This window comes from Podarcis liolepis, assembly GCF_965112155.1.
Source record: "Podarcis liolepis genome assembly, chromosome: Z".
Taxonomy (NCBI): Eukaryota; Metazoa; Chordata; class Lepidosauria; order Squamata; family Lacertidae; genus Podarcis; species Podarcis liolepis.
This window is the reverse complement of record NC_139570.1, coordinates 37,612,909-37,639,206: the sequence shown is the minus strand read 5'-3', so window position 1 is coordinate 37,639,206 and position 26,298 is coordinate 37,612,909. Positions and strand designations below refer to the sequence as shown.

Genomic DNA, 26,298 nt, shown 5'->3' with positions numbered 1-26,298 from the left:
AGCCCCACTAAAAATCAGAATCCAGATCCTGCATGGGTGCATGGAACCCTTGGACTCTCCCACAGTTTGCAGATTGGAGTAGTTTGGGTGGTTTTTGTTTTTGTTTGTTTGTTTGGAGAGGCAGAAGCAGGCAGTGTGGTGCAGTGGTTAGAGTGCCAAACTAAGTCTTGGGTTCAAATCCCCTACCTGGCCTTAAAACTCACTGCATGACCTTGGAAGCCGGTCACTGCGTCTCAGCCTAACCTACCTCACGGGGTTGTTGCGTGGGGAATTAAACCAGGAAGGCGGGAGCCATGAGCGCAGCCCCCTGGAGCTCCTCGGGAGCGGGGGAAAGCGGCACATCAACGCTACGAACAAACCAGCGAACAAACCGAATGGTGTGGCGTTGCATTTTCTGTTCTCTGTGCAAGGAAAGGGTTAACCCTGCCCGCAGCTCATTTGCAACGGGTCTGAGGCCCCACTCCGGGGAGGGCGGCATTCCTCCGCCTCCTCCGCCAGAGGGATGTGTGAGCCTCCTCAGCCGGCCTCTGCCGAGTCCCACTTCATGAATGACTCTGTTGGAAGTACCTGGGCTGGCTCGGTAGCCGTCCTGAGCAGAGGGGAGATCTTCGCTCGCCACCCTGGCTGGAAACCCGCAGCGTGCCGGCGGCGGCACCCAGCGGAGAAACTTTCTGCAAACTCCTCAGCCGGGGTCTCGCTCGTGAAATCTCCAGCATGTCTCTCATGCTCAACAGCGCATATCAAGGTATGCATGGTGGTGCAATTGTGATTCTTGCGGGGATGGGGGGGGGGAGGCCCGGGGGTGGGGGGTAATGTGGGACTTTGCCTGCTTCAAAGCATGGCAAGCGAGCTCTACAGCAACCGGAGATCCCCCTCCTTGCTGCGCGGTGTCCCGGAGGGCTGCTTCAAAATCCTCAAGACACCGGCGCCGCTGCCCGGGAGGATGTCACCTGCTCGCTAGTCCCAGAAGTTGAAGAACACCCAGAGGGTCACAGACACACCTGGATTTACTACATGCCCCTTCTCTCTCTTTTATCCAGGAGGGAAAGCCTTTGGATTACTCAAAGCCAAGCAGCAAGGAAGGCTGGAAGAGATCAACAAGGTGGGAGCAATTCAATCGCAAGTTACTGGCTTACATTACTGCCTGCTCTAGGATGGGTGGCTCTTATCAATTTCAGTTCCTAATAATTGCATTCTTAAGTTTTGAGTTCTCCACATTTCCACACAGTCTGCTATTTACTTTTTTAAGTCCTCGTGGAAATTCACCAGCATTTCAGGGCAAAGTGCATTTAAATGCAAAATGCAAATTTCTCACAAATCCCTAATCCAGCTTTCCCCCCATCAGACTGATAGAGAAGCTCCCAAATGTCAGTGGTAAGATGCTCCCTACCATCAGGCTTGCAGTCTAAAAGAACTAAGAGCACATGTAGCTGCCTTATGCTGAATCAGACCACTGATTCATCTAGCTCAGCATTGCATACACTGACTGGCAGCAGCTCTCCAGGGTCTCAGAGATGGAGCCTGAAACTGACAGACAGGGGCAGATCTACTGTGAAACTAATGAAGCTGAAGCTTTAGGCCCCCTAATCCCAGAGGGGCCCCAGAAACAACTAAGTATTTGTGACTTTAATTTGAGCCACCTTGATTTGATTCAAATTGATTAATTTTTTGTACATATTTCAACAATCCCAAAGTTTGAGAGTCAGAAGCACAGGTGTTGTAAAGGTGTGGTGATCTGTCATGTAACAACCCCATTGAAGAGGTTAACAGTGGTTACCTAAACCTCGTTTCTGGTTGCGAAGGGGCTGTCATGACAGTTCAAACTTCAGGGCCCCCAAAATGTAGGTCTGCTTGTTGGCAGATCCATCCATCCCTTTACACATGTGCAAGCTGTCTGTATACAAGTTTGTGCTGGTGCACGTGGGCTGAAGCTATTCAGAAATGTGGAGTGGAGATTAGAAGCCCTGCTGCACAACTGCTGAGTGTTCCCATGTACAGTATTCAGAAGCTGGGTCCCTGCCCCCAAAGCATTTGCAGTCAGCAGAGGCAAGGATAAGAGGAGAGGAAGCTACACAGGTGTGTATGCAAGGGTAGGGTCTTAGCTCAGTGGTAGAGCATCTGCCCTGCATGCAGGTTCAGTCCTCAGTGGCATCTCCAAGTAGGGCTGATAGTCCTTTGAAAGCCCAGAGCTGCTGCTAGTCAGTGCTGACAGTTCTGAGCTAGACGAACTAATAGTTTGACTCTGTACAAGCCAAGGCAGCATCCTAAGATGCCATTTATTCCTACCATTGCATGCAGAAGGTGCCAGGTTCAATCCCAATGGTTCCCCATTTTTGTGTTAAAAAGCTTTCCGCTGAGGATCTTTGGCTCACAAAATCTCTCACCTCATTGCTGATGCAACAAAACAACCTCTTTAAGTGACAAAGTGATGTAACCATCAGCTTTGATTTTGGTGTTTCAGCCTGCAGGAGGTGGAAAAACCTGCTTTAGAATCTCTGGCTTATTCCCCACCTGTTTATATGGGAGGGGGTCCTTAATGAAAGAGATTCCAATGTCATTGGGACTTCAGGAATGTCTGTCTCTGTTGATATGTGGATGTGCTGCTGTTTACCTCTTGCAAGATCACATAAGTGCTAATTTACAGCTCTCTTTGACAACTGGTTTAGGTTGGGAGGATACTGTTGGGTTCATTTTGTGTGTGTGTGTGTGTGTGTGTGTGTGTGTGTGTGTGTGCGCGCGCGCAAAGGAAGTTCCCAGTGGAAACTGTGTGTGGCTGATTCATCAGCAAAGGAACATTCCCCAAGCTGGTGCCCTCCATCTGCTTTGAACTACAACTCCCCTCAGCCCCTCCCAGCAATGCCACCAAATGATATTAAGATACAGTACATATTAAGAATTCCATCAAAGAATCCTGGGAACTGCAGTTTCCCTCTCAGAGTTCCAGTTCCCAACCAACTACATTTACCAGGATTATTTGGGGGAAGTTATATGCTTTAAACAATTGATGTGGGTATGCCTTGATACATTGACCTTCTCAGAGTTCCCTGGGAAGAGGGACTGATTGCTAAACCACTCTGGGAATTTGAGTTCTGTGAGGGGAACAGGGGTCTCCTCTCAGCACCCTTTATAAGCTACAGTTCCCAGGATGCTTGCACCCAGACTGTTTAAAAGTGGTATGATTCTGCTTTAAATGTACATTGCAGAAGGGGCCTTTTCATTGAGTGGGATTCTGTGTTCAGGGCAGCTCCCCTGCCTGGCAGGAATGCAAGATGAGCCTGTATCTTTTGGAATGTCCTCTCACATATGGTGCTGCAAGGTTTCTTGTGCTCACACACCTCTTCCTGCTTTCATCCTCCCCCATCTCCTGTCGCCCCACCAACTAGGCTTTAAGCATCCTCTGGTTTTAAGACTGGAGAGACCTGTCAGGAGTGAACATGGACCACTGGTACCAAATCGTATGGGAAACAGCCTTACTAGAAAAGCTAACCAACAGACTCAAACTGACAAGGAGGCAAATAGAAGAAAACGCCTTCACCCCAGTATGGCTCCACTTTATTACATACACATCCCAACAAGATGACAACAAGAACCCCCTGACAGCATACAAATCAATCCGGCTAACTTGACCCAAAAACCCCACTTCACACTCACAAACAAATCTCATTGCAGTCAACTAAACACAACCAGCCATGCCCTGGGCCCCGCACCCAACCTCTCTCACTACGAAGGAAATATAATAAATAAACAGAAAGAGAACCTACCCCAATGACGCTGACATAAAAAACCCACATACACACTAAGTATAACAATATGACTTTACCACTTCTACCCCTTATTTTATTCTTCTACGACCTTATTCTGTATACAGTTGTACCTTGGCTCCTAAACGCCTTGGGAGTCAAATGTTTCGGCTCCCGAACAATGGAAAACCGGAAGTGAGTGCTCCAGTTTTCGAACGCTCTTTTGGAAACTGAATGTCCAACGGGGCTTCCGCAGCTTCCAATTGGCTGCAGGGGCTTCCTGTAGCCAATCAGAAGCCGTGCTTCAGAAGTAAAACGTTTCGGAAGTCGAACAGACTTCCAGAATGGATTCTGTTCGACTTCCGAGGTACGGCTGTACAACACCAATGTCTCACATTGTATGTAACTGATATAAAGAAAAAACTTTACAACCTGAGAAAAGAGACAATGCATATACTTTTGTAAGCAAATAAAATATTTGAAAATAAATAAATAAATAAGATTCTTTCTGCCTCTAGCCAATGAATGGAAATAATGGTTCTGGTTAAGGTAATTGGAGGAGTGGGGTGTTGAGAAGGGGTGAGAGAAAACACAAGGCTTGTCAACGCTTCAGGATCTGCAAATACCTTTCCAATCTCAAATTAGTGGAGCTACTAACACAGGAGTAGACAAGGGCATTCCCAGTGACCAGAATACCTGTCTTTCTCTGAGAAAATATTGGAGGATCTGGAATGACTGTCAAATCTATTGAGTCCATTTTTCCTCCATGCACAGTCTCCCTCTTGGGATGGAGCAGGGATGAGAAAGTTTTTTCATCCCGGGGGCCGCATTTCATTCTGGGCAACCCTCTAAGGGCCACATGCCAGGGGTGGTTGGGGCCGGACACACAAGCAGGAGGAACAATATTTGAGAATTTTTTTCCTTTGTACAGTTGGGCTAATTTGTGGGCACAAAAACCCATCTCTGTCCTCTACCCAGTGAGAGACATGACTGGAGTCCGAGGACGCATGCCAGCCAACCAGAAATACTAAAGGGGGTTACAAAGCAGAGCCAGTGCAGGATGAGGCCTGGGAAGAGGGTATTTGGCTGAGACGGTATGGTAGAGAGATCCAGAGGCCCACATGTGGCCCCCTGGCCCCAAGGTTCCCCATGCCTGGGCTAGAAAGCATGAGTCAGAGTCATGTTTGTTATTACCTCTCCAGCTGTGCAGAGGCTCACAGTTGATCCTGCTCATAAAGCCTCCCAGATCACTGTGGAATATTTGACATTCCAGCCTCGTTGGGGATAGCATGGCAAGGTCGCCCCTGGGAGACAGCCAAGGCCTTCTATGGGAAAGGCAGGAAGCTTCTTTCAGGCTCCTTCCAAGGCTCGACTGGCCACAGCACATGGCAGCCCTGCCAATCCCCAGCTACTAACCTGGTCTCGGGTTCACAGCAACAGGCAGGGATTCCAAAGTGGGGCACACAACCTCTGACTCCATGCATGAAACCAGAGCCCTAAAATTGGGACTCTGGCTGAGCATTAAGCATGGAGACAGGAAGGGTGATTTTTAGGTACTGATTTCTCCAGCACCCATAGCTTTGTGGCAGAGTACCTACTTTGCAATGGAGAAGGTCCCAAGCTGAGATGCTGGAGAGCTGCTGCCAGCCAAATGAACTATTGGTGTGACTTCCTATATTCCTGGAAAGGGCCTCAGTGGTAGATCACCTGTGTTGCATGTCCCCAGTTCAATCCCCAGAATCTCTGGGTATTGGTGGGAGAGACCTTCCATCTGAGATACTGGGAGTGTAGCTGCCAGTCAGTGTAGGCAACTGGTCTGACTCAATAGAAAGCAGCTTCCTGTTGTTTTAGGAGAAAGGCTGTAGCTCAGTGGTACAGCACTGGCATATCCGAAGAAAACTGAGAAAGACACCCTCCCAATAGTGTCTGGCACTGGCACTGGCTGGCAGCAGTTCTCCATGTTTTCAGGCCGGGAATCTCTCCCAGCCCTACCCAGAGATGTCAGCAAACAAATGCTCTGCCTCTAAACTAAAATACTACCCCTGTCCTCATGGCACTAAATAAAGGGGTGATAAAACGAAGAAGCTGTCTCACATTGAGTCAGATCACTGGTTCATGTAGTTGAATATTGTCTGCACTGACTGGCAGCAGCTCTCCATGGTTTCAGACAAGGGTCTCTCCCAGCCCTACCTGGAGAGGCCAATGGGGACTGAACCAGGAACCTTTTGCATGCAAAGTAGATGCTCTGCTACTGAGCCCCATCTCCAGAATCTTTCCTGAAGCCAAAATGGGAATTTACCAGGAACTTGTGCTCATCAATTTGGGACAGTTGGAAAACAGGCACCATTTAATCCAGAAGGTCGGCCCCTTTTCTTCCAAATAAATAAATAAAATAAAAAGGGGCTGACCTTCTGACTGGCACTCATCTGACTGGCTTGCCCTAGCCACTCTGGACTGCTCCCAACAAAAATATGGAGAACATAATACGTAAAACAACAAACATAGAAAACTTCCCCATACAGCAGGGCTGCCTTCAGATGTCTTCTAAATACATCTTGCCCGCCTGCCTCTCAAACACAAGCCTGCTGTGCAGCTTGTGTTTGAGGACATGCTCTTGGGGAGAGGCAGCATCCTGTGAGCTGGGTGTCATCCCATCAGAAGGTCCTGGTTCTGTGAGCAGAGAGGAGGACAAACCCAGAGCCAAATGGTGAGCAGATGTCGGTGATTTCTGCCATGTGGAATGTGTTGCTGGTGCCTGGGGGTGGGTGGGGTGGGGGGGACAAACAGACTGGAGCCATTACATTCCATCAGGTTCCTAAGGGCTGGGAGGAAATTTGGAACACGAGCCTCTGGCACGCAGCTGCAGAGGGAGCTGGCTGAGTGGGGGTCACCCAAACAGCCTGGCCTGCACCCCACGGCACTCTTGCTCCTCTCCGCCCAGCGTAATACAAACAGAAATGGGAGCGAATATTCTCAGTGTCCGCATATTCATGCCACGTCCAGAACGGATCTAGCAAATATGACCGGAGTTTGCTGCTTCCAGTCTGCAAGTGAGAAGAAGTGGTTATGTTTGTAAACACAACACAACACCTCCAACACAACTTGCATCACATTGAAACGAGTGGGGGGCGGGGAAACAATGACAACATCATTTACGTAAGCAGTTAATTGTGTAATTTACATCACTTCACCACAACAGACAGCAAGAGAAATAATGGGAGTATGGGGGCGAAAATGAACTTGGAGATGCCCTTGAGGGTTGAACCTGGAACCTTCCACATGCAAACCAGATGCTCTGTCATTGAACTGTGACCTTTCCCCCAGAAGTAAAATAGGATTCTAGTCCTCAAGGTCCTGCAATAAAGATCCGGTTTTAAATGGGAGCCTAGGGAGCTGTCTTACCCTGAGTCATACCATTGGTTCGTCTAGCTGAGTGCTGTCTGCACTGATTGGCCACAGCGCTCCAGGGTTTCAGGCAGGAAACATTATCTGGCTTACCTGGAGAGGCCAGGGATTGAACCTGTGAGCTTTTGCATGCATGGCAAAGGCTCTGTCACTGAACTACACCCTGCTCCTTCTCCAATTCAAATTGATCTTCTCCCCACCTGAAGAAGTACCAGCGTTATGTGGTATTAACCCATCTGAAGACTTTGTTATTACTTTCTTAAATGTACTGAATTCATTTCTCTCCCACCACCCTTTCTTTCTCAGGAGTTTCTCTGTGACCCAAAGTTCAGCGATGAAGAGCATTTGGAGGAGAAACTTGCAGTTTTCAAAGGTACATTGTTTAAACTGAGAGTGGGTGACAAAAAGCAGCTGATGCTACTACATCTTGGGTGAACCAGAGTTAGGTGAACCAACTCTGACTCAGCCTATTTAATCCTTCTATCCCAATGTGGGGGACGCGGGTGGTGCTGTGGATTAAACCACAGAGCCTAGGACTTGCCGATCAGAAGGTTGGCAGTTCGAATCCCCGCAACAGGGTGAGCTCCCATTTCTCAGTCCCTGCTCCTGTCAACCTAGCAGTTCGAAAGCATGTCAAAGTGCAAGTAGATAAATAGGTACCGCTCCGGCGGGAAGGTAAACGGCGTTTCTGTGCGCTGCTCTGGTTCACCAGAAGCGGCTTAGTCATGCTGGCCACATGACCTGGAAGCTGTACGCCGGCTCCCAAGGCCAGTAAAGCAAGATGAGCACCGCAACCCCAGAGTCGTTCGTGACTGGACCTAATGGTCAGGGGTCCCTTTACCTTATCCCAATATGGCAGCAGCTCCACAATAACTGATACCGAGACCCTTTCAACTAAGGATGCAGGGGACGGAAGCAGGGAATTTCTACAAGCAAAGTGGGTGTTTTACTACTGAGCCATGGCTACTCCACATATCTCCTGCACCTTCTAAGCATGGGCAGCCATAGACAGCACTCCAGCTGCCATCATTCCTGGCCATTGGCCATGCTAGCTGGGGCTGATAGGAGTTGAAGTCCAACCACAGTCAGAGATCCCTAGGTTAGAGATGGCTGGTGTATGGTAACTAACCACTGTCAATTTTGGTTTCTTTAAGTTTCTAATTTTTGTCCAGTCGTAAATTCAGTTCTCTACATTTCTGTAGTAGCTGGCTTTTTTATTTTTATTTTTTTTTTAAAAAACCCTCACCAGCATTTTAGTGTAAATTTATCCTAACCTTTCTGCACACTTTTGACTACTATACACATTTTTTTGGCCATAAATTCCCCCTCCTGCAATATATTTCTATCCATTATTTTCACAAAAAATGCATTTTTTATTTTTGCAAATCTCTCCCAATATGTGCATTTTGCACATACCCTCTGGTTCTGCTTTGCAACATACAGAGAAGTACTAATTTCAGAAATGTGAATTTGGGCAAACAAAACCTGATTTCTCCTCCGTCCCAAAACTTGTGCCCAGCCCTTCAGAGAGCAACTCAAGCTGAAAGTCTCTCTTAGGTTTACATGCCCTGCCCACTCTCCGCACTGATTGAAGACCTTTAAATGTAAGACAGTCCGCTGAAAGCTTCTGCTTGAGGGCCTCCAGAATCTTAAGAGGTGGCCTTTGTCCATATGGAAAAGCTGGCTTTGGAAGCAGGTTCCTCAGCCACAAGTCACCATAGTCTTGCAATAACTCTTTGGCAATAGTGTCAGGGTGTGGGAGAGGATCACAAATCTTTGGGTCAGGGCTTTGGGACAGCTGCTTCCTTGCCTCTTTTTGACACGGAGGTTTCTGAGAAACAGATGTGATTTAGGAATCTGTGTTTTTTGGGTTGTTGTTTTTTTGGCCTCACTTTATTTCCTTTGCCTGGGGACTCTGGAGCGTACACAGATATGTTTCTGTTTAGGATTTAGTCTGAGGTGGGGACAGTGGCCCAAATTGACCTAGTTCTTTCCCCCCACGCTGGGCCCGGAGGATTCTGCAAGAACCACACAAGGTTATTGTGGTTCCACATGGATCCCTATGAAATTACTGGTTTCCCTTTTGGCAAAACAATCATCACATAGTGAGCCATTGCACACAACATCTAGTCTGAAAATTTAGGGACCAAGGACTATTGATGGCTCTAAGTTCACTGGGTCCATCATTTTCAATGGGTCTTCTCTGTGAGTAGGACTAGCATTGGTCACAACCCGCAATGTATATCTGTTTGTCATTTCTTCACTATACAACTTTCAATGCCCTTCTTTGCCCTGGCTTTCGACACTTGAGATATGTGTGTCCCACCCTAGGCCCACCCTATTCCTGTCACTGTAATCTGTTTTAGCTGTTTTTAATTTTTAATTGTTTTAACTTGACCTTGTACCTGCTAGTGAAGGGCGGGTAATATATTTAACAATGCTGCTTCTAATTTCTCAACCCACCCTACAGCTGTGTCCTTGTGGTGTGGGTGGGTTTTTTATTTCTTGCATTTTCGTTTGTTTGTTTTTAAGCAAAGCCTGAAACACACACAGATAGATTTCCCCTTCTGAATAAGCCTTTCTTCAAACATTGTGGCTGGTGGGTCGCCAGTTTGTGGGTTCCTCTAACCCGAACCCACAACTTGCCTTCATTCTGCTGCTCCCCGGCCTTCCATGTTTTCGTCATGTCGATTCCAGCTCCCGTTCAGCCTAGAGTCGCTCAGGCTGCTGCCAAACGCCTTCTCCGGGTCTCCCAACAATCACCCTGTTGTTCTGGCCTCCTTCTCCCCCGCTGGGCATGAGAAGTTGCAAGAGCCCCTCTGCAGAATTGGCATTTGTGTCAAAGCTATTTGTGTCTGTCCGTGTGCGTACTAAGGCAAGATTTTGCCCCATTGAACGGGGGATGAAAGACGGAACCTTTGGACCCTACACAGGAAAGCTTAGACTGCTGAGAAGGGGCTTGAGGAGGGGGAGGGTTTTGGTGTTGTTTTTTTAAAAAAAAGAATGTCTTGTTCACTGCTGTGCTTCCGAAACTGGATTCTCAATGGACAGAAATAGATTTGGGGGTGGGAGACAACAACACACAGAGAGCAACTTAGAACCGGGTTACACAAATAACAGGCTGTGCGGTTAGTTGATCAAGTGTGGCATTGTGGGGAATCACACAACTGAATGCTTCTCTATACTGTACTACCAAAAGAAGACCCTTTCACATAGAAAGCTAGAGTATCAGTAAGAGACATTCTAACCTAGCAATCTAAAGGGCATGGTAACTTTCTAGATTCAAGGATCAGGTGCTATAAGAACAGCCCTCCGGCATCAAGCCCATAGACAACTCCTTATTAAAACCAGCTGTTAATCCAGAACTGGAATCTTCATTTCTAAGGGAAATAGCTCAGTGATAGAGAATATCCTTTGCATGCAGAAAGTCCCAGGTTCGATTCCCCGCATTTCCAGGGAAGCCTGGAAATTTCCTGTGCCTGAAACCCTGGTGAGCCACTGCCAGTCAGAGCAGACAATACTAAGCTAGATGGACTATTGGTCCAACTCCGTGTAAGGCAGCTTCTTACGCTCATCAAGAGCATCTACAGCCCAGTAGCAAAGCATCTGCCCTGCATGCCTAAGGTCCCGGGTTCAATGCCTGGCATCTCCAAGGAGGGTGCCCTGCCTTAAACCCCAGAGAGCTGCTGTCAGTCAGTGTAGACAATACTGAGCTTGATGGACCAATGGCATCTTTCCATGTTCCTGTCTGTACCTGGAGTTTCTGAGAATTGAACATGGGACCTTCTGCATGCATATCATGTGCTCTACTGGTGGTGCCCCATAGTGTTAGAGCGTGGGGTATATTTAATGTGAAGGAAGCCATGCAATTGAATCAGGCAAGCCAAGAAGCTCTGGAAGTGATTCTCCAGGATTCCCAGCTAGACCTAGGAAAAAAATGCTGCTGGTTTAGGTAAGGCTGGATTGTACTTTTGCCCATCAGTGTGGCCACCAGCTTCAGAAAAGGACCCAGTCCTCCCAGAATATGCCACAGGTAATAATAAACTGTGTGGAGATTAAGAAAGGCATCTTTTACCAATTCTGCCCTGTGTTTATCACATACGGTAGCACTTCTCTTCTGCTGCAGTTCATCTCCTGCCCCAAAACTATGCTATTCCTCTCGCGCTCTGTTGTGGCGAAATTACAAAACTTCACTGCACAATTGCCCTTGCAATATCCTAGCCCATTCATTTCAATGCAAGGGGGAATGCAGTGCAAGGGGGGGGGGGCATGTGTGGGTCTATTTTTTTAACATAATCAATTACATATCATTAGTAGACTAAAAGCAACAACAGTGAATACCACTTGCATTCACTGGATTTATTTCCGTTCCAGACATGGTACAAATAAGCGAACATTGGCAATTTCTGCTCCTGCTTTGTCAGAATTCTCTGGCATCCCTAGAGCAGTTCTGTCCCACCTCCAAGAAAAGCCTCTGAATGGGGTCCCTAATTAGAGCCTCTAAACTGCCATATGGGCTAATTGGGTTGTCGTAGTACGTTTGGGCCTGTCTTAAAGGGCCTTTGTGATTCTACATGGCACCCATTTCATACACGCAAGCACACACATACAACCCCATCGAGGGAGGGGGTACTTTCTGACTGGTCCACGGAATATGCCTGCCAGCCTCCTTTTTTGTGACATGGGCTCAGTGCCCAGCGAGGATGATAGCTATCAAGTGGCTTAGTTTTTAAGCCTGAAACCAAGGTCCCAAAAGGAAAAAGAAAGAAAAGGAAGAATTATTACAGGGCTCTAAGTTGGGGAAAGTTACTTAAAAAGAAAAGAAGAGAAAAGAAAGCAGCAGCAAGAAATCTGTCAGGGAAATTTTCCAGCAGGGTGGGAAGTGGTGCTGTTGATTATTCTATTGGACCTCTAACCAGAAAACAAAAATGTGGATTTTGCAAGCGCAGAGAGATAGATGGCTTGCAAGGTTTTGTATGCTTTGGAAAACTTACTGGCACCAACCTCCAAGTAAACAGGCAGCAAGGCTGCAGTCTCTACAGATGCCAACCTGGGCACAAGTTCTACAGATCTCACAGGGTCCTTCTACAATTGGCCAAAATAGACATGGCGTGAAAGGTCCATGAAAGGGATCTTCCCTTATATTTTCTTTCCAACAGGTACACAGGACCCTGAAGGAGTGATGGACAAATATGTCAGTTTCTTTTTCCATTTACTCCAGTTATAAGTTCAGTTCACCACATTCCCACATCTGTTTGAGTTTACTTTTTTTTTTTTTTTAGAAGGCCTCAAAAAACACACCAGCATCTTCCTTATATGCAGAAATTTCCAGGTTCAATCCCCAGCATCTCCAAGAGGGCTTGGATGAAAACCTGCATGAAACCCGGGTAGCTGGTGCCCATCAGTGTAAGACAGTACTGAGCTAGATGGACCCAATAGTCTGGCTTTGTATCAGGCAGCTTCCTGTGTTCCACGTGTGCAATCCTCCTCATATACATATTTTTGCAAGCATTTTCCCTTAATAGAATGCATTTTTGTGTATCTTTTCTTTTTGAGAACTGCACTGCAAAATTCGAGGGAGGAGCAAATTTTGAAGGGTAACGGGGTTTCAGTTTGCAAATTGCAGATTCAGAAAGTGAGAGCCAGACTGAATTTATTTCCCTTCCCTACTGTGATGCTGTTTTGAAGACAAGTGGAGGTGGCAGGGTGCCAGGTAGAAGTTTTGATTGTGCTAACATGTTCCTTTTATTTTATAGAAAAGTACATGGAGTTCGACCTGAACAACCAAGGTGAAATTGGTGAGCGGCTTCTGCTAAAATTTGCAAAGCTTCCACTCCTGGGTTATGCTGAGCCTTGTTAATGGGAATGCAGAGGTGGGGAACCTTTCTGACCTAGTGGACCAGGTTGTCATTCCCCCCATCTCGGTGGGACAATCCACCAGCTAACCATCTGATGGCAGTTGATTGGCAGGTGGGTTGTTCCTAACACCTGTCAGAGGTAGCTTGTTGGGGATTGGGGTAGATACTGTACAAGTATGATGCATGGGGTGTTCACTCTTGCTTTCTGCAGGGTTCGGATGCATGAGCCAATTCTACCTACGAATTGGCTAGCATGCCTGAACCAAGAAGGGCTGAACACAGAAAAATGGCTTGGTGAGCCATACAGCGAGTCCTGGCAGGCCAGTTCTGACCTATGGGCCAGAGGTTCTCTACAACCCTTGGTACAGTGGATCCCTGAATCCCATCCATTGTATACATTTAATTATTATTGACCTACCTGTGTGCATTGACTTACCTGGTTTCTAAGATCAGTAGACAAGGCCCTCCTGGTAGTCCCTCCTCAATGTGACGTTCATGGTGTGGGGCCCCAGGAAAGGGCCTTTTCAGTGGCAACTCCTTGTATGTTGACATTTGGAGGAGGTGAGGCCTGATTGTGCAAGCGTTCTTTAGTGATTTGTTATGTATTTTTAAGGATAGTGTTATTTTATGGATTTTAAAAATCTGTCAGTCTGTTGTAAGCCACCCTGTGGCTTGCACAGAGGTGTTTGAATTCTCTAAAATATATAAATTAATGCTATTATCAGTGCTCCTTTTCTAGAAAAAGAGGTGCTGGAGCTCACAGTGAATATCTCCCTTGTTCTCTTATAATGGCAATGGTGCCCACCTGAGAGGTGCCGGAACTGAGTTTCAGTGAGTTCTGACAGGGAAAAAATATGCCCTGGCTATTATTATAGTAGCCATCATAGCCATTCAGAATCGACTAGAGGCACAGTTGGTTCTAAGGAATCTTCTAGAGTGGAGGGGGAACAGTCTCCCATGCCTAATCCATCTCTATCAGGCACTATGAAGTCATATCTCTCTTTGTCTGTACCACTTGTCACCCCTTGTTATCATTCCTTGTAGATCTGATGTCAGTGAAGAGGATGATGGAGAAGCTGGGAGCCCCCAAAACCCACCTGGAGCTGAAGAAAATGATCTCGGAAATCACCGGAGGTGTCAGCGACACCATCTCTTACCAAGATTTTGTCAACCTGATGCTTGGGAAACGGTCCGCAGTCCTCAAGTTGTGAGTATCCATAATAAGAGGGAAGGAATAGAGGTTTGTTTTGGGGTGACTGAGCTCCAGTGGAGGCTGGCCCATCAGGGCAAATGGGTCACTTAGCATAATGATTGGCACAGCGCCATCTGACCCTGAAGTGGAAGGAACCCTGAGATCAAGACTCATAGTATCATAGAATCGTAGAACTGGAAGGTATCCAAGGGTCATCTAGTCCAACCCCCCTGCAATGCAGGAATCTGAGCTGAAGCATCCATGGCAGCACCTCAAATAGCTCTGTTTGCACAGCTTGCTCCAAGGGAAAGCTGGAGGTTGATTGAGGCCTTCTCACTCCCTCTGACCAGGTTACCTCTCCCATCCTAGGCTCTGCCCCTCACACCTGAGAGACTCGACTTCTCGAAGGGATAAGCTCCTAAAGGCAAATGCGTCTCCCTCTCTCTGTGTGGCTTCTGGCTTGCTGTGTTCCTTGCGCTGTTAGACAGGTGCTATGGAGCGGGAAGTACGTGACCCCTCACCCATGCAAACTGGGCTCAGGGGAAGGCATCTGTGAGTGCCCTGGCTTAGAGTTTTGAATGTGGTGACTGAAACCAGGCTCTGTTCTTCAGCCAGCAGAACATCAGTCCCACTCTTAGCCAGCTCATCTTCTGCCATTACTGAGTTTTGCTTGCTGCTCAGGGCTGAGGCCTTGACTGCTGCAATCTTCTGCTTTCTGGCCTTAGGACCGGAGGAAGCTGCCTTACACAGAATCAGACCTTTGGTTCATCTAGCTCAATACAGTACTGTCTACACTAACTGGCAGCGGCTGAACAGGGTTTTTTTCCCCTCTTCCCCCAGCCTCCACAGCTGGAGGTAGCAATGCTTCTGAATGACAGTTGCCGGAAAACACAGGAGGGGAGAGGGCTCTTGTGCTCAGATTCTGCTTGCAGGTTTCCCACAGACATTTGGGTAGCAACTATAAGAACAGAATGCTGCATCAGATGGGACATTGGCCTGATCCTGAAGGGCTCTTCTTATATCCTCAAGTCTTTGCAACCAGGCTGTGAGAATCCCGGAGGCATATGATTGGCCACTGTGGGAAACTGAATCCTGGACTCGGCAAAACCTTTCGGCCTGGTGCATCAGGGCTCTTTCTTATCTCCTCATGTTACCCTCCTTCTCAAGTTGGCTTCTGTCTCTGTTTGCTGAGGAATAGAAGAGGCCAGTTTTCTCTCCCCCACTCCTGTCCCTATACCGACATGAATAGCCCTCAGAAGACACAGGTCCCTTTTTCAGAAATGAGCACGCAAACAAGCCACTCATTGTCTCTGGCCTCCTGTCCCGGTTTCCGCTCCCGTTCCAGAAGCCGACTCCCCATCTGCAAACAATAGACAGTGAGGGCTGAGGTAGCTGTTGAAGTGCCCACGGCTGTGAGTGTGTGAAGTGGTGCCTGTTGCAAAGCCTTCTGGGATATTTCCGTCCATTTACTGAGTTTCCCCTTCAGCCTGTTAATTCAAAAGCTGACCAGTGGGGTGGGGCAAAATGCAATAGCTACAGCCATAAGACTTTCAAGCGGCATGTTGCTGTTTTAGGAAGGGATGGTGGCTGACCCACCACTGTGCATTTCCTTGGGGAGGGGGCAGCTCTAGGTCTGAGGGAGGGTCTGGCAAAAGAGTCTCTGGCAGGCCACATCTTGTGTCCGTGAGCTTGTATCTGGCAGTGGTGGAGAACAGCAGCAGTAAAAGGAGAACGAGGTGGCTTGGCATCGCCATGGTGATTTCCCACAATGCCTCTGCTGCAATGTGGCTCCAGGGTAAGGGTGGGGAACTGCAGGCCCAGGGGCCAAGTTGTTGTGGCCCTCAGGCTGAAGAAGATTCTCCACCTGTGTCCCAGCTGGGCCTACCTTGCAGGGTGGTTTGGAGGGATTCCAATATAACCCATGTGAACAGATCTAAACACTCTTTTGAATATCTATACTTCATACTAAGACCCTAAAATGCAATGCATTGTTTCCATAAGAAGCAGCATTTTTATACTGTTATTAAAAATAGCAGTTTATGACCATGAGTGTGCCTAGCAAAAGTACACCATAAACTTCTAACGGGACAAAGAGGATAAAGAGTTGTTTGTCTTGCTTCGTTTGCATCAAGTGGTTCAGTGATAAGATTGTTTCCTCCTCTCGTTGCTCCCCCTGGGAGCAAGATGGATCACTTTGCATTCACACCCCAAACAGAATTTGAGCCAAAGTTTTGGAGTGGAGGATTCTGGGGTGACTCCTGCTGACCAATATTGCCCTCTGCTGGCTAATGCTAGATAAACACAAGTTTCATTTAAGGACATAATACAGTGGTACCTCGGGTTACATACTTAATTCGTTCCGGAGGTCCGTTCTTAACCTGAAACTCTTCTTAACCTGAAGCACCACTTTAGCTAATGGGGCCTCCTGCTCCTGCTGCCTTGTCGCCGGAGCACAATTTCTGTTCTCATCCTGAAGCAAAGTTCTTAACCCGAAGTACTATTTCTGGGTTAGCGGAGTCTGTAACCTGAAGCGTATGTAACCTGAAGTGTATGTAACCCGAGGTACCACTGTACTATTATTATTACCTTTATATCTATATTATGGAAAGTTGGCTATGCAGCTGGGTGCTTCTTCAGATATCGTAATCAATGCAGGATGGTTCCCAAGATCAAGGAGCCCTGACTCCAGAACTGCAATGATTCTTTGCTCACTGAGAATTCCCAAGCAACAGGTTGCTAGTCATTACATTTGTACCCCAGCTCTTCCTAACAGGTTTTCTTCTGTTGTTTCTTTGCTTTTCTTTCAGGGTCATGATGTTTGAAGGAAAAGCCAACGAGAGCAACCCAAAGCTTTCAGGCCCACCTCCTGAGAGAGATATCTCCAGCCTTCCTTGAAAGGAAAACGAGCCCCTCAGAGCCTACCTTGTACGCTTTCATATTGCTCACCAGAGCGGTTTTACCTGGGCTTCCTGCTGCATTGCTTTGATACTGGACAGTGTTAGAAAGCAAGAAACTAACCAGCCTTTAGCAAAAAGGAATGACAAGGGAAGTTCCAGGGATTTCTGCTGGAGGAGTCCCTAAGTAGCCATGCATTCTATTTTAATTTTTTAACTGAAAACCCTCCCTTGCCTTTTCCACTTTGTTTCTGGGCCCTGAGGCATCCTTTTTTATTGTGATTTCATGAATATTTGTGTTCACTGTGATATCAGGTCATAAGCCATCCCAGTGGCGTTGTGTGGGCAGGGTCACAGGGGTAGTTGCCCTGGGCTCAAAATTCTTAGGGGGTGAAAACTGTCAAAAAAGAGAGGGGTGGAAGTAGTAATAATACATATTAAACAGCACACCCACCCCTTCACACAGAAAATCTCCCAATATTTTGGGCTGAGGAGCAGATTTGGGTGGTGGCCAAGGCACCCTCTGCACAGGCTTTAGAAAGAAATTCACTTCCAAACAATTCCCTGTTTTGCTCTCCGCTGTGCTTGTCTCAAGTGAATTGATATGTGCACACTGAAGATACAGAAGTCAGTGTGATAGAGTATTTCATTTACTTTATTCAATACTAGAATGGTGGAAGGAACTCATGGACTGCTAACGTCCCATGGGTTAGGGGGCGCAACACTTCTCTTGCCCCAGGTGCTGGCAACCCATGCTACACCCATTCTGAATACAGTTTGCACCTGCAAAAATTTATGGGGCAATCCTTCTCTGTTTCCAACTGGCAAATGTCCTTTGGCTTCCTGCTGAAAACCTGTTAACTTTCTATGCCACAAATGTTCTGGTGTTTTTATTTTATTTTGTCCCACTTTTGTTGTGGTATAGCACAAGAGTTACCTCTCCAGATGGCTGAGGGAAGCCTTGCAGAATAACTAACAAAGCAGAATGATGTATGGAGAGTCCAGGATAAATCCACTACTGATGCACTATCATTACATTAATAACAAGTTGCAGAATACCTAGGGCTGCCCTATCTTGAAGAGCAAAAGAGAGAACAGCCTGAGCTGTTGCCAGCCCGGGGGGAAAGGCATGTGGGCACACAGGGCCACCGCTGTGTCTGCACGCCTCCTTCTCTGGCTCAGGCTAGCAGCAGCTACAGTGTGCAGAGCCGCGCAAGCCCAAGCCTGAAAAACTCGTACATTTCCTTTAAAATGTAACAATCTGCCTGGGTGGGCATGTTGGCCCTCCAAAAGAGCACATGTCTGGGTTTCCCCAGACATATGGCTACCCAAGAATACACCTGCCCAAAACCACCAGTCTGGAGGGATCCCTCTCCCCATCCCCTCAGAAGGATGGGTCAGTTGTGAAAAATAAAAAAGTGAAAGTGAAAGCAGAATCCCATGTTGTAGAGCAGTGCCCCATTTGCTTCAATGGACAAGACTCCACTGCTGACCAAGATATTGAGGCCATGTGTGTCTCGTGAAGGTGACGGAGAATTGAGGAGAAGCGACAGCTTCTCTCCAGATCTTGCTGTTGCCGCCACTTCTCACTTCTCCTATAGTGGGAGGGGGTGGCCTTTCCTCTGTTGCCACTGCCACTGGAGAAGCATCTGCAGCCAGGTTTCGGCGAGATCCTCTCATTGAATTTTGCCAGAATCTGGAAACTGCAGCCGTGCCATTTGATTCTGCTAAACAAGGCTTTGGTTGTGAGGCAGCACCACCTTCCCATTTTGCCTCAGGAGGCAAAACAGGGCAGGCTGCCCCTGCCCAGCTGTGCCTTTGTCCTTATTCTGCAGCTAGGCTTCACCAGGACCTGTTTTGCTGTCTCAGAAGCAAGATACCTTTGTGCCAAGACAAGCCTTCCTTAGCTTGAAAACAAAAGAACCACCGAAAGAGTGAATGAGTTATCTTACTTCATACTCCTAAATTCAAAACCCTGATCTGGCAAGCAACATCCACAAAAGAGCTTCATTATTTTTTTTAAACGTTTTCTGTGGAAATACAATCTTGCATTACATTTGCAAAACCCAAATTTCTTTGCCACATGTTATTTAATGCTTCTCCAGCCTAACAGCCAATTTTCAGCAAGAGGATCCTCCCAGCATTCCTGAAAGTCAAGTATTCCTTGCTGTCATTTCCTACATCTGTGGCATCTTGAACTCTGGTGGATTTCGTCTCCCTGGTTGTCACAACTTTACTTGTTCCTTGTCCTGTTTTTCTTAAGTGTTTTTCTCTGCAGTTTTTGGCAGCAGTTGTTGTTTTAAAATCTCATGCTTATAAAATAATAATAATAATAATAGCAGCAACTTGGTCATTTTCTTAAAACTCTGGTTTGTATAAAGCAGAAGTGAGCAAACAGGGACTGACTGCTAGATCTCTGGGTGATTTTGAGGCTTTGTATACATCATAGAGTCAAAATGTATTTAGAACACACACACTCAAGAATCCTGGGAACTGTAGCCCCCCCCCCAAAAAAATGTGGGATTTGCTCAAGCAGCTCATGCCTCCCTATTGTTTCCCAGTGGCCCTGTTTGGTTCTCTGCTTAGCATCACTTGTCACCTGAGTTTGCCATTTGAATGATAGGGCTCACCTTTTCACATAGCTAGTCAAAAAACATAAAATTAAGCATATCTGGGGGGGAAAGAGAAGCGTGCTCTGGGAATAAGTTACATGCAGAAGGGCCATAGCTTAGTGGTCATAGAACACCTGCTTGACACATAAAAGGTCCCAGGTTCAATCCCTGGTAGCTCCAGGTAAAGTTGGAGTGACTTCATATTGCTTAACTGTCCTGGGACATCCCAGAATTACAGAAGCCACCTCAGCTTCTGATTCCATCCTGGGATGTCCTGTTTTGGCTCTGGCAGAGCATGAGACCAAAGATGCATTTTTTAATGGTGTCACACTCTCGTCTTGGGCCCATGCACAGCCCCCTTCTCTTCCTCCACATGGGCCAAGTGGTGCCAGCTCCCAGAAACCCCTGTCTCACAACTTTGGCTGGAAGGAAGTAGGAGTCACTGGCTAAGTTGCTGGGGTGGGGAAAGAGGCCAGCAAGTGACTGTTGTTAGAAGAAAAATACCCCTAATTCTCCTATGGGGTATCCAGAGCCTGTATAGAGTCCCTCAGGAGATCTCTATCAGTCAGAGAGAAAGCAGAGGTCAACCATAGTACAGTGGTACCTCAGGTTACATATGCCTCAGGTTACATACGCTTCAGGTTACAGACTCCGCTAACCCAGAAATATTACCTTGGGCTGAGACCTTTGCTTCAGGATGAGAACAGAAAGCATGCAGCGGCGGTGCAGCGGCAGCAGGAGGCCCCATTAGCTAAAGTGGTGCTTCAGGTTAAGAAGAGTTTCAGGTTAAGAACGGACCTCCGGAACGAATTAAGTACTTAACCCGAGGTACCACTGTATATTGAAAGCAACGCGGCTAGTAAGCCTGATCTTTATTCAAGGAAATAAACTGTTGCAACAGGGTCCCTACTCACCACACACAGGAGGGAGAATCCTGAACAATGGTGGGCAAGCTCCTATATAGACTTTTGAAATCTCCCACCCTGTAGCCCCCAAGACTACCCCACAAAACACCATACATACATGATGGAAGGAGGCAGTCTCTAGCAGAAATCTGAGAGTGTTGCTTCTCTCCTGTTTGCCAGTGTAATAAACAAAAAATCTGCCCTTATTCCCTTATGGGGGACATAAGAGCCCTTATAGAGTCCTTTGTAGGTTCTCCATCGGTCGGAGAAAATAATAGAGGCCAACCAGAGAATATTGAGAAGCAAAGCAGCTAGTAAGCCTGATCTTTATTGATTATTTTGCAGCAGGGTGCTCCCTCACACGCAGGAAAGGAGGACCCCGAACAAAGATGTGCCCGCCCTTATATAGACATTTTAAATTGCCCGCCTTGGAATCCAAGCCCACCCCAAGAAACATCATACCTACATCACAGAAGGGGTGTAGCTCAAGACCACCCCCCAGATACATCAAACCTAGATCACAGAAAGGGCAGACTACAACAGAAATCTGAGTGTTGTTTATCTTCTGTCTGGCAGACCTGTTGATGGTCACTTGATTGGATACCCTGGGGAGCCTGGCCAGTCTTTTGTAATGACAAATACTTAGTTCCTGAGCCAGGTCACAGGCTCACCCTATTCATACACAGACATACCCTTAAGACAGGATTTGTGAAGGAAAAGGCAATGGGGAGGCTTTTCCATTTTTCTTCGACCTTGCAGAGAAATATTTGAGGTCAATTTGGGAGGGACAAAATGGTTTCAGGACTTTTTCTGCGGAGTTTCAGACATGTGGTTTATATATGCATATATAAATCACATGTCTGAAACCCCACACACACATAAGGTCACATATATGACCTTAAATTTTTTATTTCATCAGGATACCTGATAATGCCTTACTGACTGCATTTTCTGGATAGCCTATTTCAGACACATGGTTTATATACTTATGTGTGTGTGTGATAGGAATTTTATGGTCTTAGATATATGGTAATGTTCATAACTGCACATACATAGATCAACACAGGAAGACCAACCTGGAACCATTTTGATTTCTAAACTGACCAAATCCTTTCTCTGCAAGGTTAAACTGGAAAAGCCTCCCCATTGTCTCTTTCCTCACAAATCCTGTCTCAAGGATATGTCTGTTTGAATAAGGTGTGAGCCTGTGACCTGGCCCAGGAAATAAGTATTTTACCACTACAAAAGACTGGCCGGGCTCCCCAGGAAATCCAATCAAGTAACCTGCTAGACAGGAGATAAACAACAACAGGAGAAAAACAATATTAAAATTTCTGTGATGTAGGTGGGATGTATCTGAGGGGTGGTCTTAGGTTACACCCCTTCTGTGATGTATGCATAATGTTTCTGGGAGTGGTCGTGATCTAGAGGATGGGAATTTCAAAAGTCTTTATAAGCCATTGCACAGCATTTTTGTGGGTCCTCTTCCTCTCCTGCGTGTGAGGGGAGCGCCCTGTTGCAACAGATTAATAAAGATCAAGCTTACTAGCTGCTTTGCTTCTCAATATTCTCTGGTTGGCCTCTGTTATTTTCTCCTACCAATAGGGAACCTATGTAAGGACTCTATATGGGCTCTTGGATACCCCATAAGGGAAAAGGGCATATTTTTATTTACAACATGTGTTTGCCTTGTACATTTACGAACATTTATTCCATATTTGAGACCTTAGAATTTTTATAACACTGTTGAGGCAAACAACAACAACAATGAAGTGGTGATGGGGTGGGGGAGAAAGGTGTACAAGGGTCTGTCTGTGCAGTGAGGGGAGCAGTGAGTCCCAAGAGAGGGAGGGAACTGAGGGAGAGGGGGCCTGAAGGAGAGCGGCCTCCATTGACATGTCTGATGGAAAATGGGGGACACTGAATGCATCTGTGGATGGGGTGGAGAGGCATTGGTTGGGTGGGTCATGTCCCAATTTGCATCACCCAGATGTTGGAGGGTATGCAATTCTCTTTCTGAAACCTCAGAGAGCTGCTTGCCAGTCAATGTAGACAATACTAAGCTAGATGAACCAAAGGTCTGAATCTGGGTAAGGCAGTTTCTTCTGTTGAGAAGTCTCCTGCTGCTTTGGTGTATCCTTATAAATGTCTACAGCACAACCTCATTCCATCTTTATTCAGAAATCCCACTCCATTCAATGAAGCTTCATTTCCACATAAGTGCACAAAAGAGTGCAGCTTCAACTTCTATTTTTTTTTGGGGGGGGGGTTGTTAAGGGTGCCGGGAACTGTAGCTCTGGGGGGTATGCGTGAAAACAACAGTTCCCAGGACTCTTTAGGGGAGGAGTCATGTACTTTAAATATACTGTATAGTGTGGATGTGATATTGGAAGGAGTAGGAATTGCTCTATTTTCTGCTACGATTTGCGGGTGTGGAGAGGTGAACGCAATCTTCACAGAAAATGTTGTAAGTGCCTCAAGGTAGGGACCTTGGAATACACGTTCAATGGTGCTATAACAACAACGACCAAATCGTGGTTTCATAGCTTTCTAAGGGCAGCTCTTCGTTCCGCCTTAGATATGAAGCTGACTTCTAAAGAGCCTCAGAAGTCCTGTCTGCACTGTGTGAGTCTATAGTGTTATGGTCAGATACCTAATTTCTTTCTCTATGGTTACTGCAATAAGAGAAGGTTTGAAACCGGGCCTAATACGTCATCGGAATTGAGGGAACAGAACTGCATCACTTTCCGACAAGGCTATCAGCGCCTTATATACCCAGTTCCCATAGGCCGGGCGCCTTCCCAAAACATGGTAACGGGCGCAAAGACTCGTGTTAGCCCTGTACATAACTTCCCACCCGCTCTCGTTCTTGACATAGAGGCTTCGAGCAAAGGAACCAAGACGGCGGGTGCACGCCTAGAGCGTCGCCGGAAGTTCCCGTTGTGGGCTTCTTCTGTTCCCCGGAAGCGGATGTTACCTCTCCTTTGCTTCCCATCCTGGTTTATAAGAGGCAGGGAATGTGATTTGAGGTAGCGCGCGAAGTCCTCCTGCCGCACCGGTTGGCTTCGTTGTACGTCTTCGTCCGAGGCTCTGTCATGGGGGACGACATGGATGTAATTCCCGAGAGGGAGATGAAGGTGAGTCGGAAGGGGGGCCAACATTTCCTCCAATTGCGCCTGTTATGTTAATATTGTATTTTACCCTGTTGTGTTTTTGCCGGCAGTACTTAGGTTAAAATAAGTGGCTTACCGTACATGGATGTTGTGAAAGTTCACAATGCTTAGAAAGCATAGGTAATCTTAGTCTGTTTCAGTTTTATTTTTAAAATTGTGTCTCTGTGTCAGGAAATTCAGAGCACGTTATGTAAACTAGCCGTGCATTTAAGCACTATCCAGGAATGTCTTCAGCAGTACAGATACTAATGGAGAACTTATGTCGTCGTCCAAACAGGTGCCTTGTCGAACTGCAACTGCTACCATCTCAGGCCTTGCATATTGGGGGCTGGTGGGAGTGGGAGCCCAGCAATACCTGCAGGGCCAACAGGGGCTCCCTGCCATTGCTGCAGGTGACCAGAAATGGCATGAAGGTGGACCAGCCAAAGTGCCTCTCCTGCACGCCCAGCTTAGAAACCAAAACAGCTTAGATGGTTTTGAAAGCAGACCAGGCTAATGTATCAGGGACAGTGCCTGGTACCCATGGTGTCTGTTCTACCTCTACTGCCGGGAGTCATTATGCCTCATAATACCAGTTGCTGGAAACCACAGGAGACAATAGTTGCTCTTGTGCTCAAGTGCTGCTTACCAACTAACTCTTGGAGTATCTGGTTGGCCACTGTGAGAACAGGATGCTGGGCTTGAAGGACCACTGGCCTGATCCAGCTTGTCTTATATCCTTCACTTCCACTGGAAATACTGCACTCCGTTTCTTCTCTGCCCAGGCCCCAAGAGACTGGTAAAATGATTGGCAGGCTAGTAAATTCTGTGGGTCTGTTTACAAGACAGCTATAAGGGTTTCATTATTGCAGCCTTGTAAATAAGGCCATATAAATTTGTTCAGGTGTTGATTTTGTTTCCACCCACCCCAGTATATTTCTTCTGTGCTATAGGTTGCTCTGAGTGTTCTACCAAGAGAAGATTGGAGCAACGGCTAAGACAGCCTTGTAAAAGAGCTTCCAAAAGTTACTAGCCTGTTGTTTAGTTGGCATGGTAAGAGGCTAGTGGCCTCCATTTATGTTCTAACTGCAGCAGTGGAGAAAACCCTTCATCTTTAGCTATTATCTGATGCTGTTTTGACAAAACACAGCCTGTAGTGAGGAAATTTAAACCACAGGATAAAGCTTTAAAATTGAAACAGTCAATATAAAACAGAGAAATCTAGAACCGTTTTGAACAGTTTATCATCACAAACTAAAGGGCTAGGCATTTACTAAGTTTTGCTAAATCAGGTGCATGAGCAAAAACTCTGAGCCATTCAGTAGACTGTGTTATCTTTTCAGACATGATGCTAAACTATGAATTGACACTGGGACTCAAACCCCTTCTCTCTTCCTTTATTGTGATGTAAGAAGGAGAGAGGACGCTTCCTCCTTTAAACTAATCAGAGTTTCCAGTTGTGTTCGAACTGGGGGGGGGGACTGTTATTTAAGCTATGGTTAATTCAAACAAGCCAGGTTCAAATCATAATTTATGATCCCTAGCTGGCTTGAACTAACCACAGTTACCCAAACTTTAGATGTAACAAAGAGCTCCAGTTAGATTCATAGTTGGAAGTAGATGCTTCCAGTCTCCTTTTAGTAGCTGGGTCACTGAGGAGTGGGGAGCAAACAAGTCTGAGAATTATTTCTGTAATTAAATAATCAAGGTTTTGGTTGAGTTCTGTGGTGTACAGTGGACGCTTGGGTTGCGAACGTGGTCCGTGCGGGATGCACGTTCGTAACCCGCAGCATTCGCAACCCGCGCCTGCATATGCACGGGTTGCGATTCGGTGCTTCTGCGCATGTGCAAAGCACAATTTAGCGCTTCTGTGCATGTGCGACTGCCAAAACCTGGAAGTAACCCATTCCACTACTTCCGGGTTTCGGTGGTCCGTAACCCAAAAAACACAACCTGAAGCGTCTGTAACCCGAGGTATGACTGTATTTGAATAAACTGATGCATTTAGATTTAGCCTTCACAGATTTTTTAATCTTGAATGTGCCACAGGATTTTAAGTTCAGAGCATTGAAGAAAGTACGGATCTTTGATGCTCCTGATGAACTCCCCAAAGAGCGTTCCAGTCTTCTTGCTGTATCCAACAAATATGGATTACTATTTGCTGGCTGTGCAGCTGGATTGCAGATCTTCCAGACAAAAAACCTTCTAATGCAGATTCCAGTGGGGGATTCTCCTAATAAAATAGGTAAGTTTTTTCTCTTTCCCCACCCACATCCCCAGCCTTCCTTAATTTTTATCTATAGAGCTGTGTTTTTTAGCACTAAGGATAAACTCACTTGTTCTGCTTTGAATACCCATCATCAGCTTTGGGGTGGCAAGTCTCCTTTGCAAATTATAGGGTTGGGATTTTTTTTATCTATTTGGGCTCATATAGCATAGTGGGTCAGGGACTGAGCTAAACATCTGGAAGTCTGCATTCAACTGTTGCCTCATTCATTAACTTGGTTGCCCAAAGTAAGCCTCCATTTTCTTTTTTTTCC

The 26,298-nt window shown here is 46.6% G+C and overlaps 2 protein-coding genes across 16 annotated transcripts in view; both read left to right on the top strand.

Annotated features, from left to right (window-relative positions):
* The first annotated feature begins 354 nt into the window (after positions 1–354).
* AIF1L (allograft inflammatory factor 1 like) lies at positions 355–19,425 on the top strand. Its single transcript, XM_083485605.1, has 6 exons — positions 355–745; positions 1,041–1,102; positions 7,452–7,518; positions 12,902–12,943; positions 14,048–14,210; positions 17,003–19,425. The coding sequence occupies exons 1-6, from the start codon at positions 715–717 to the stop codon at positions 17,088–17,090; spliced, it is 453 nt and encodes a 150-aa protein (XP_083341731.1). The 5' UTR covers positions 355–714; the 3' UTR covers positions 17,091–19,425.
* A 4,064-nt stretch (positions 19,426–23,489) lies between these two features.
* NUP214 (nucleoporin 214) overlaps positions 23,490–26,298 on the top strand; it is an 80,662-nt gene continuing 77,853 nt past the window's right edge. For 13 of the 15 annotated variants that reach the window (XM_083485478.1, XM_083485481.1, XM_083485476.1 and 10 more), the window contains exons 1-2: positions 23,490–23,743; positions 25,808–26,003. In XM_083485478.1, the coding sequence (XP_083341604.1) occupies positions 23,702–23,743; positions 25,808–26,003 (238 nt within the window). In that variant the 5' untranslated portion in view covers positions 23,490–23,701. The remainder of the gene's footprint in view (positions 23,744–25,807; positions 26,004–26,298) is intronic. The other 2 variants (XM_083485479.1, XM_083485480.1) reach the window with 1 other exon arrangement.

Excerpts from the sequence above, each read along its gene's own strand:
- AIF1L (XM_083485605.1), top strand. The coding sequence starts at position 715 with ATGTCTCTCATGCTCAACAGCGCATATCAAG. Across the intron at positions 12,944-14,047 it reads GAACAACCAAGGTGAAATTG|ATCTGATGTCAGTGAAGAGG; the intron begins GTGAGCGGCTTC and ends CATTCCTTGTAG. Across the intron at positions 14,211-17,002 it reads CGGTCCGCAGTCCTCAAGTT|GGTCATGATGTTTGAAGGAA; the intron begins GTGAGTATCCAT and ends CTTTTCTTTCAG.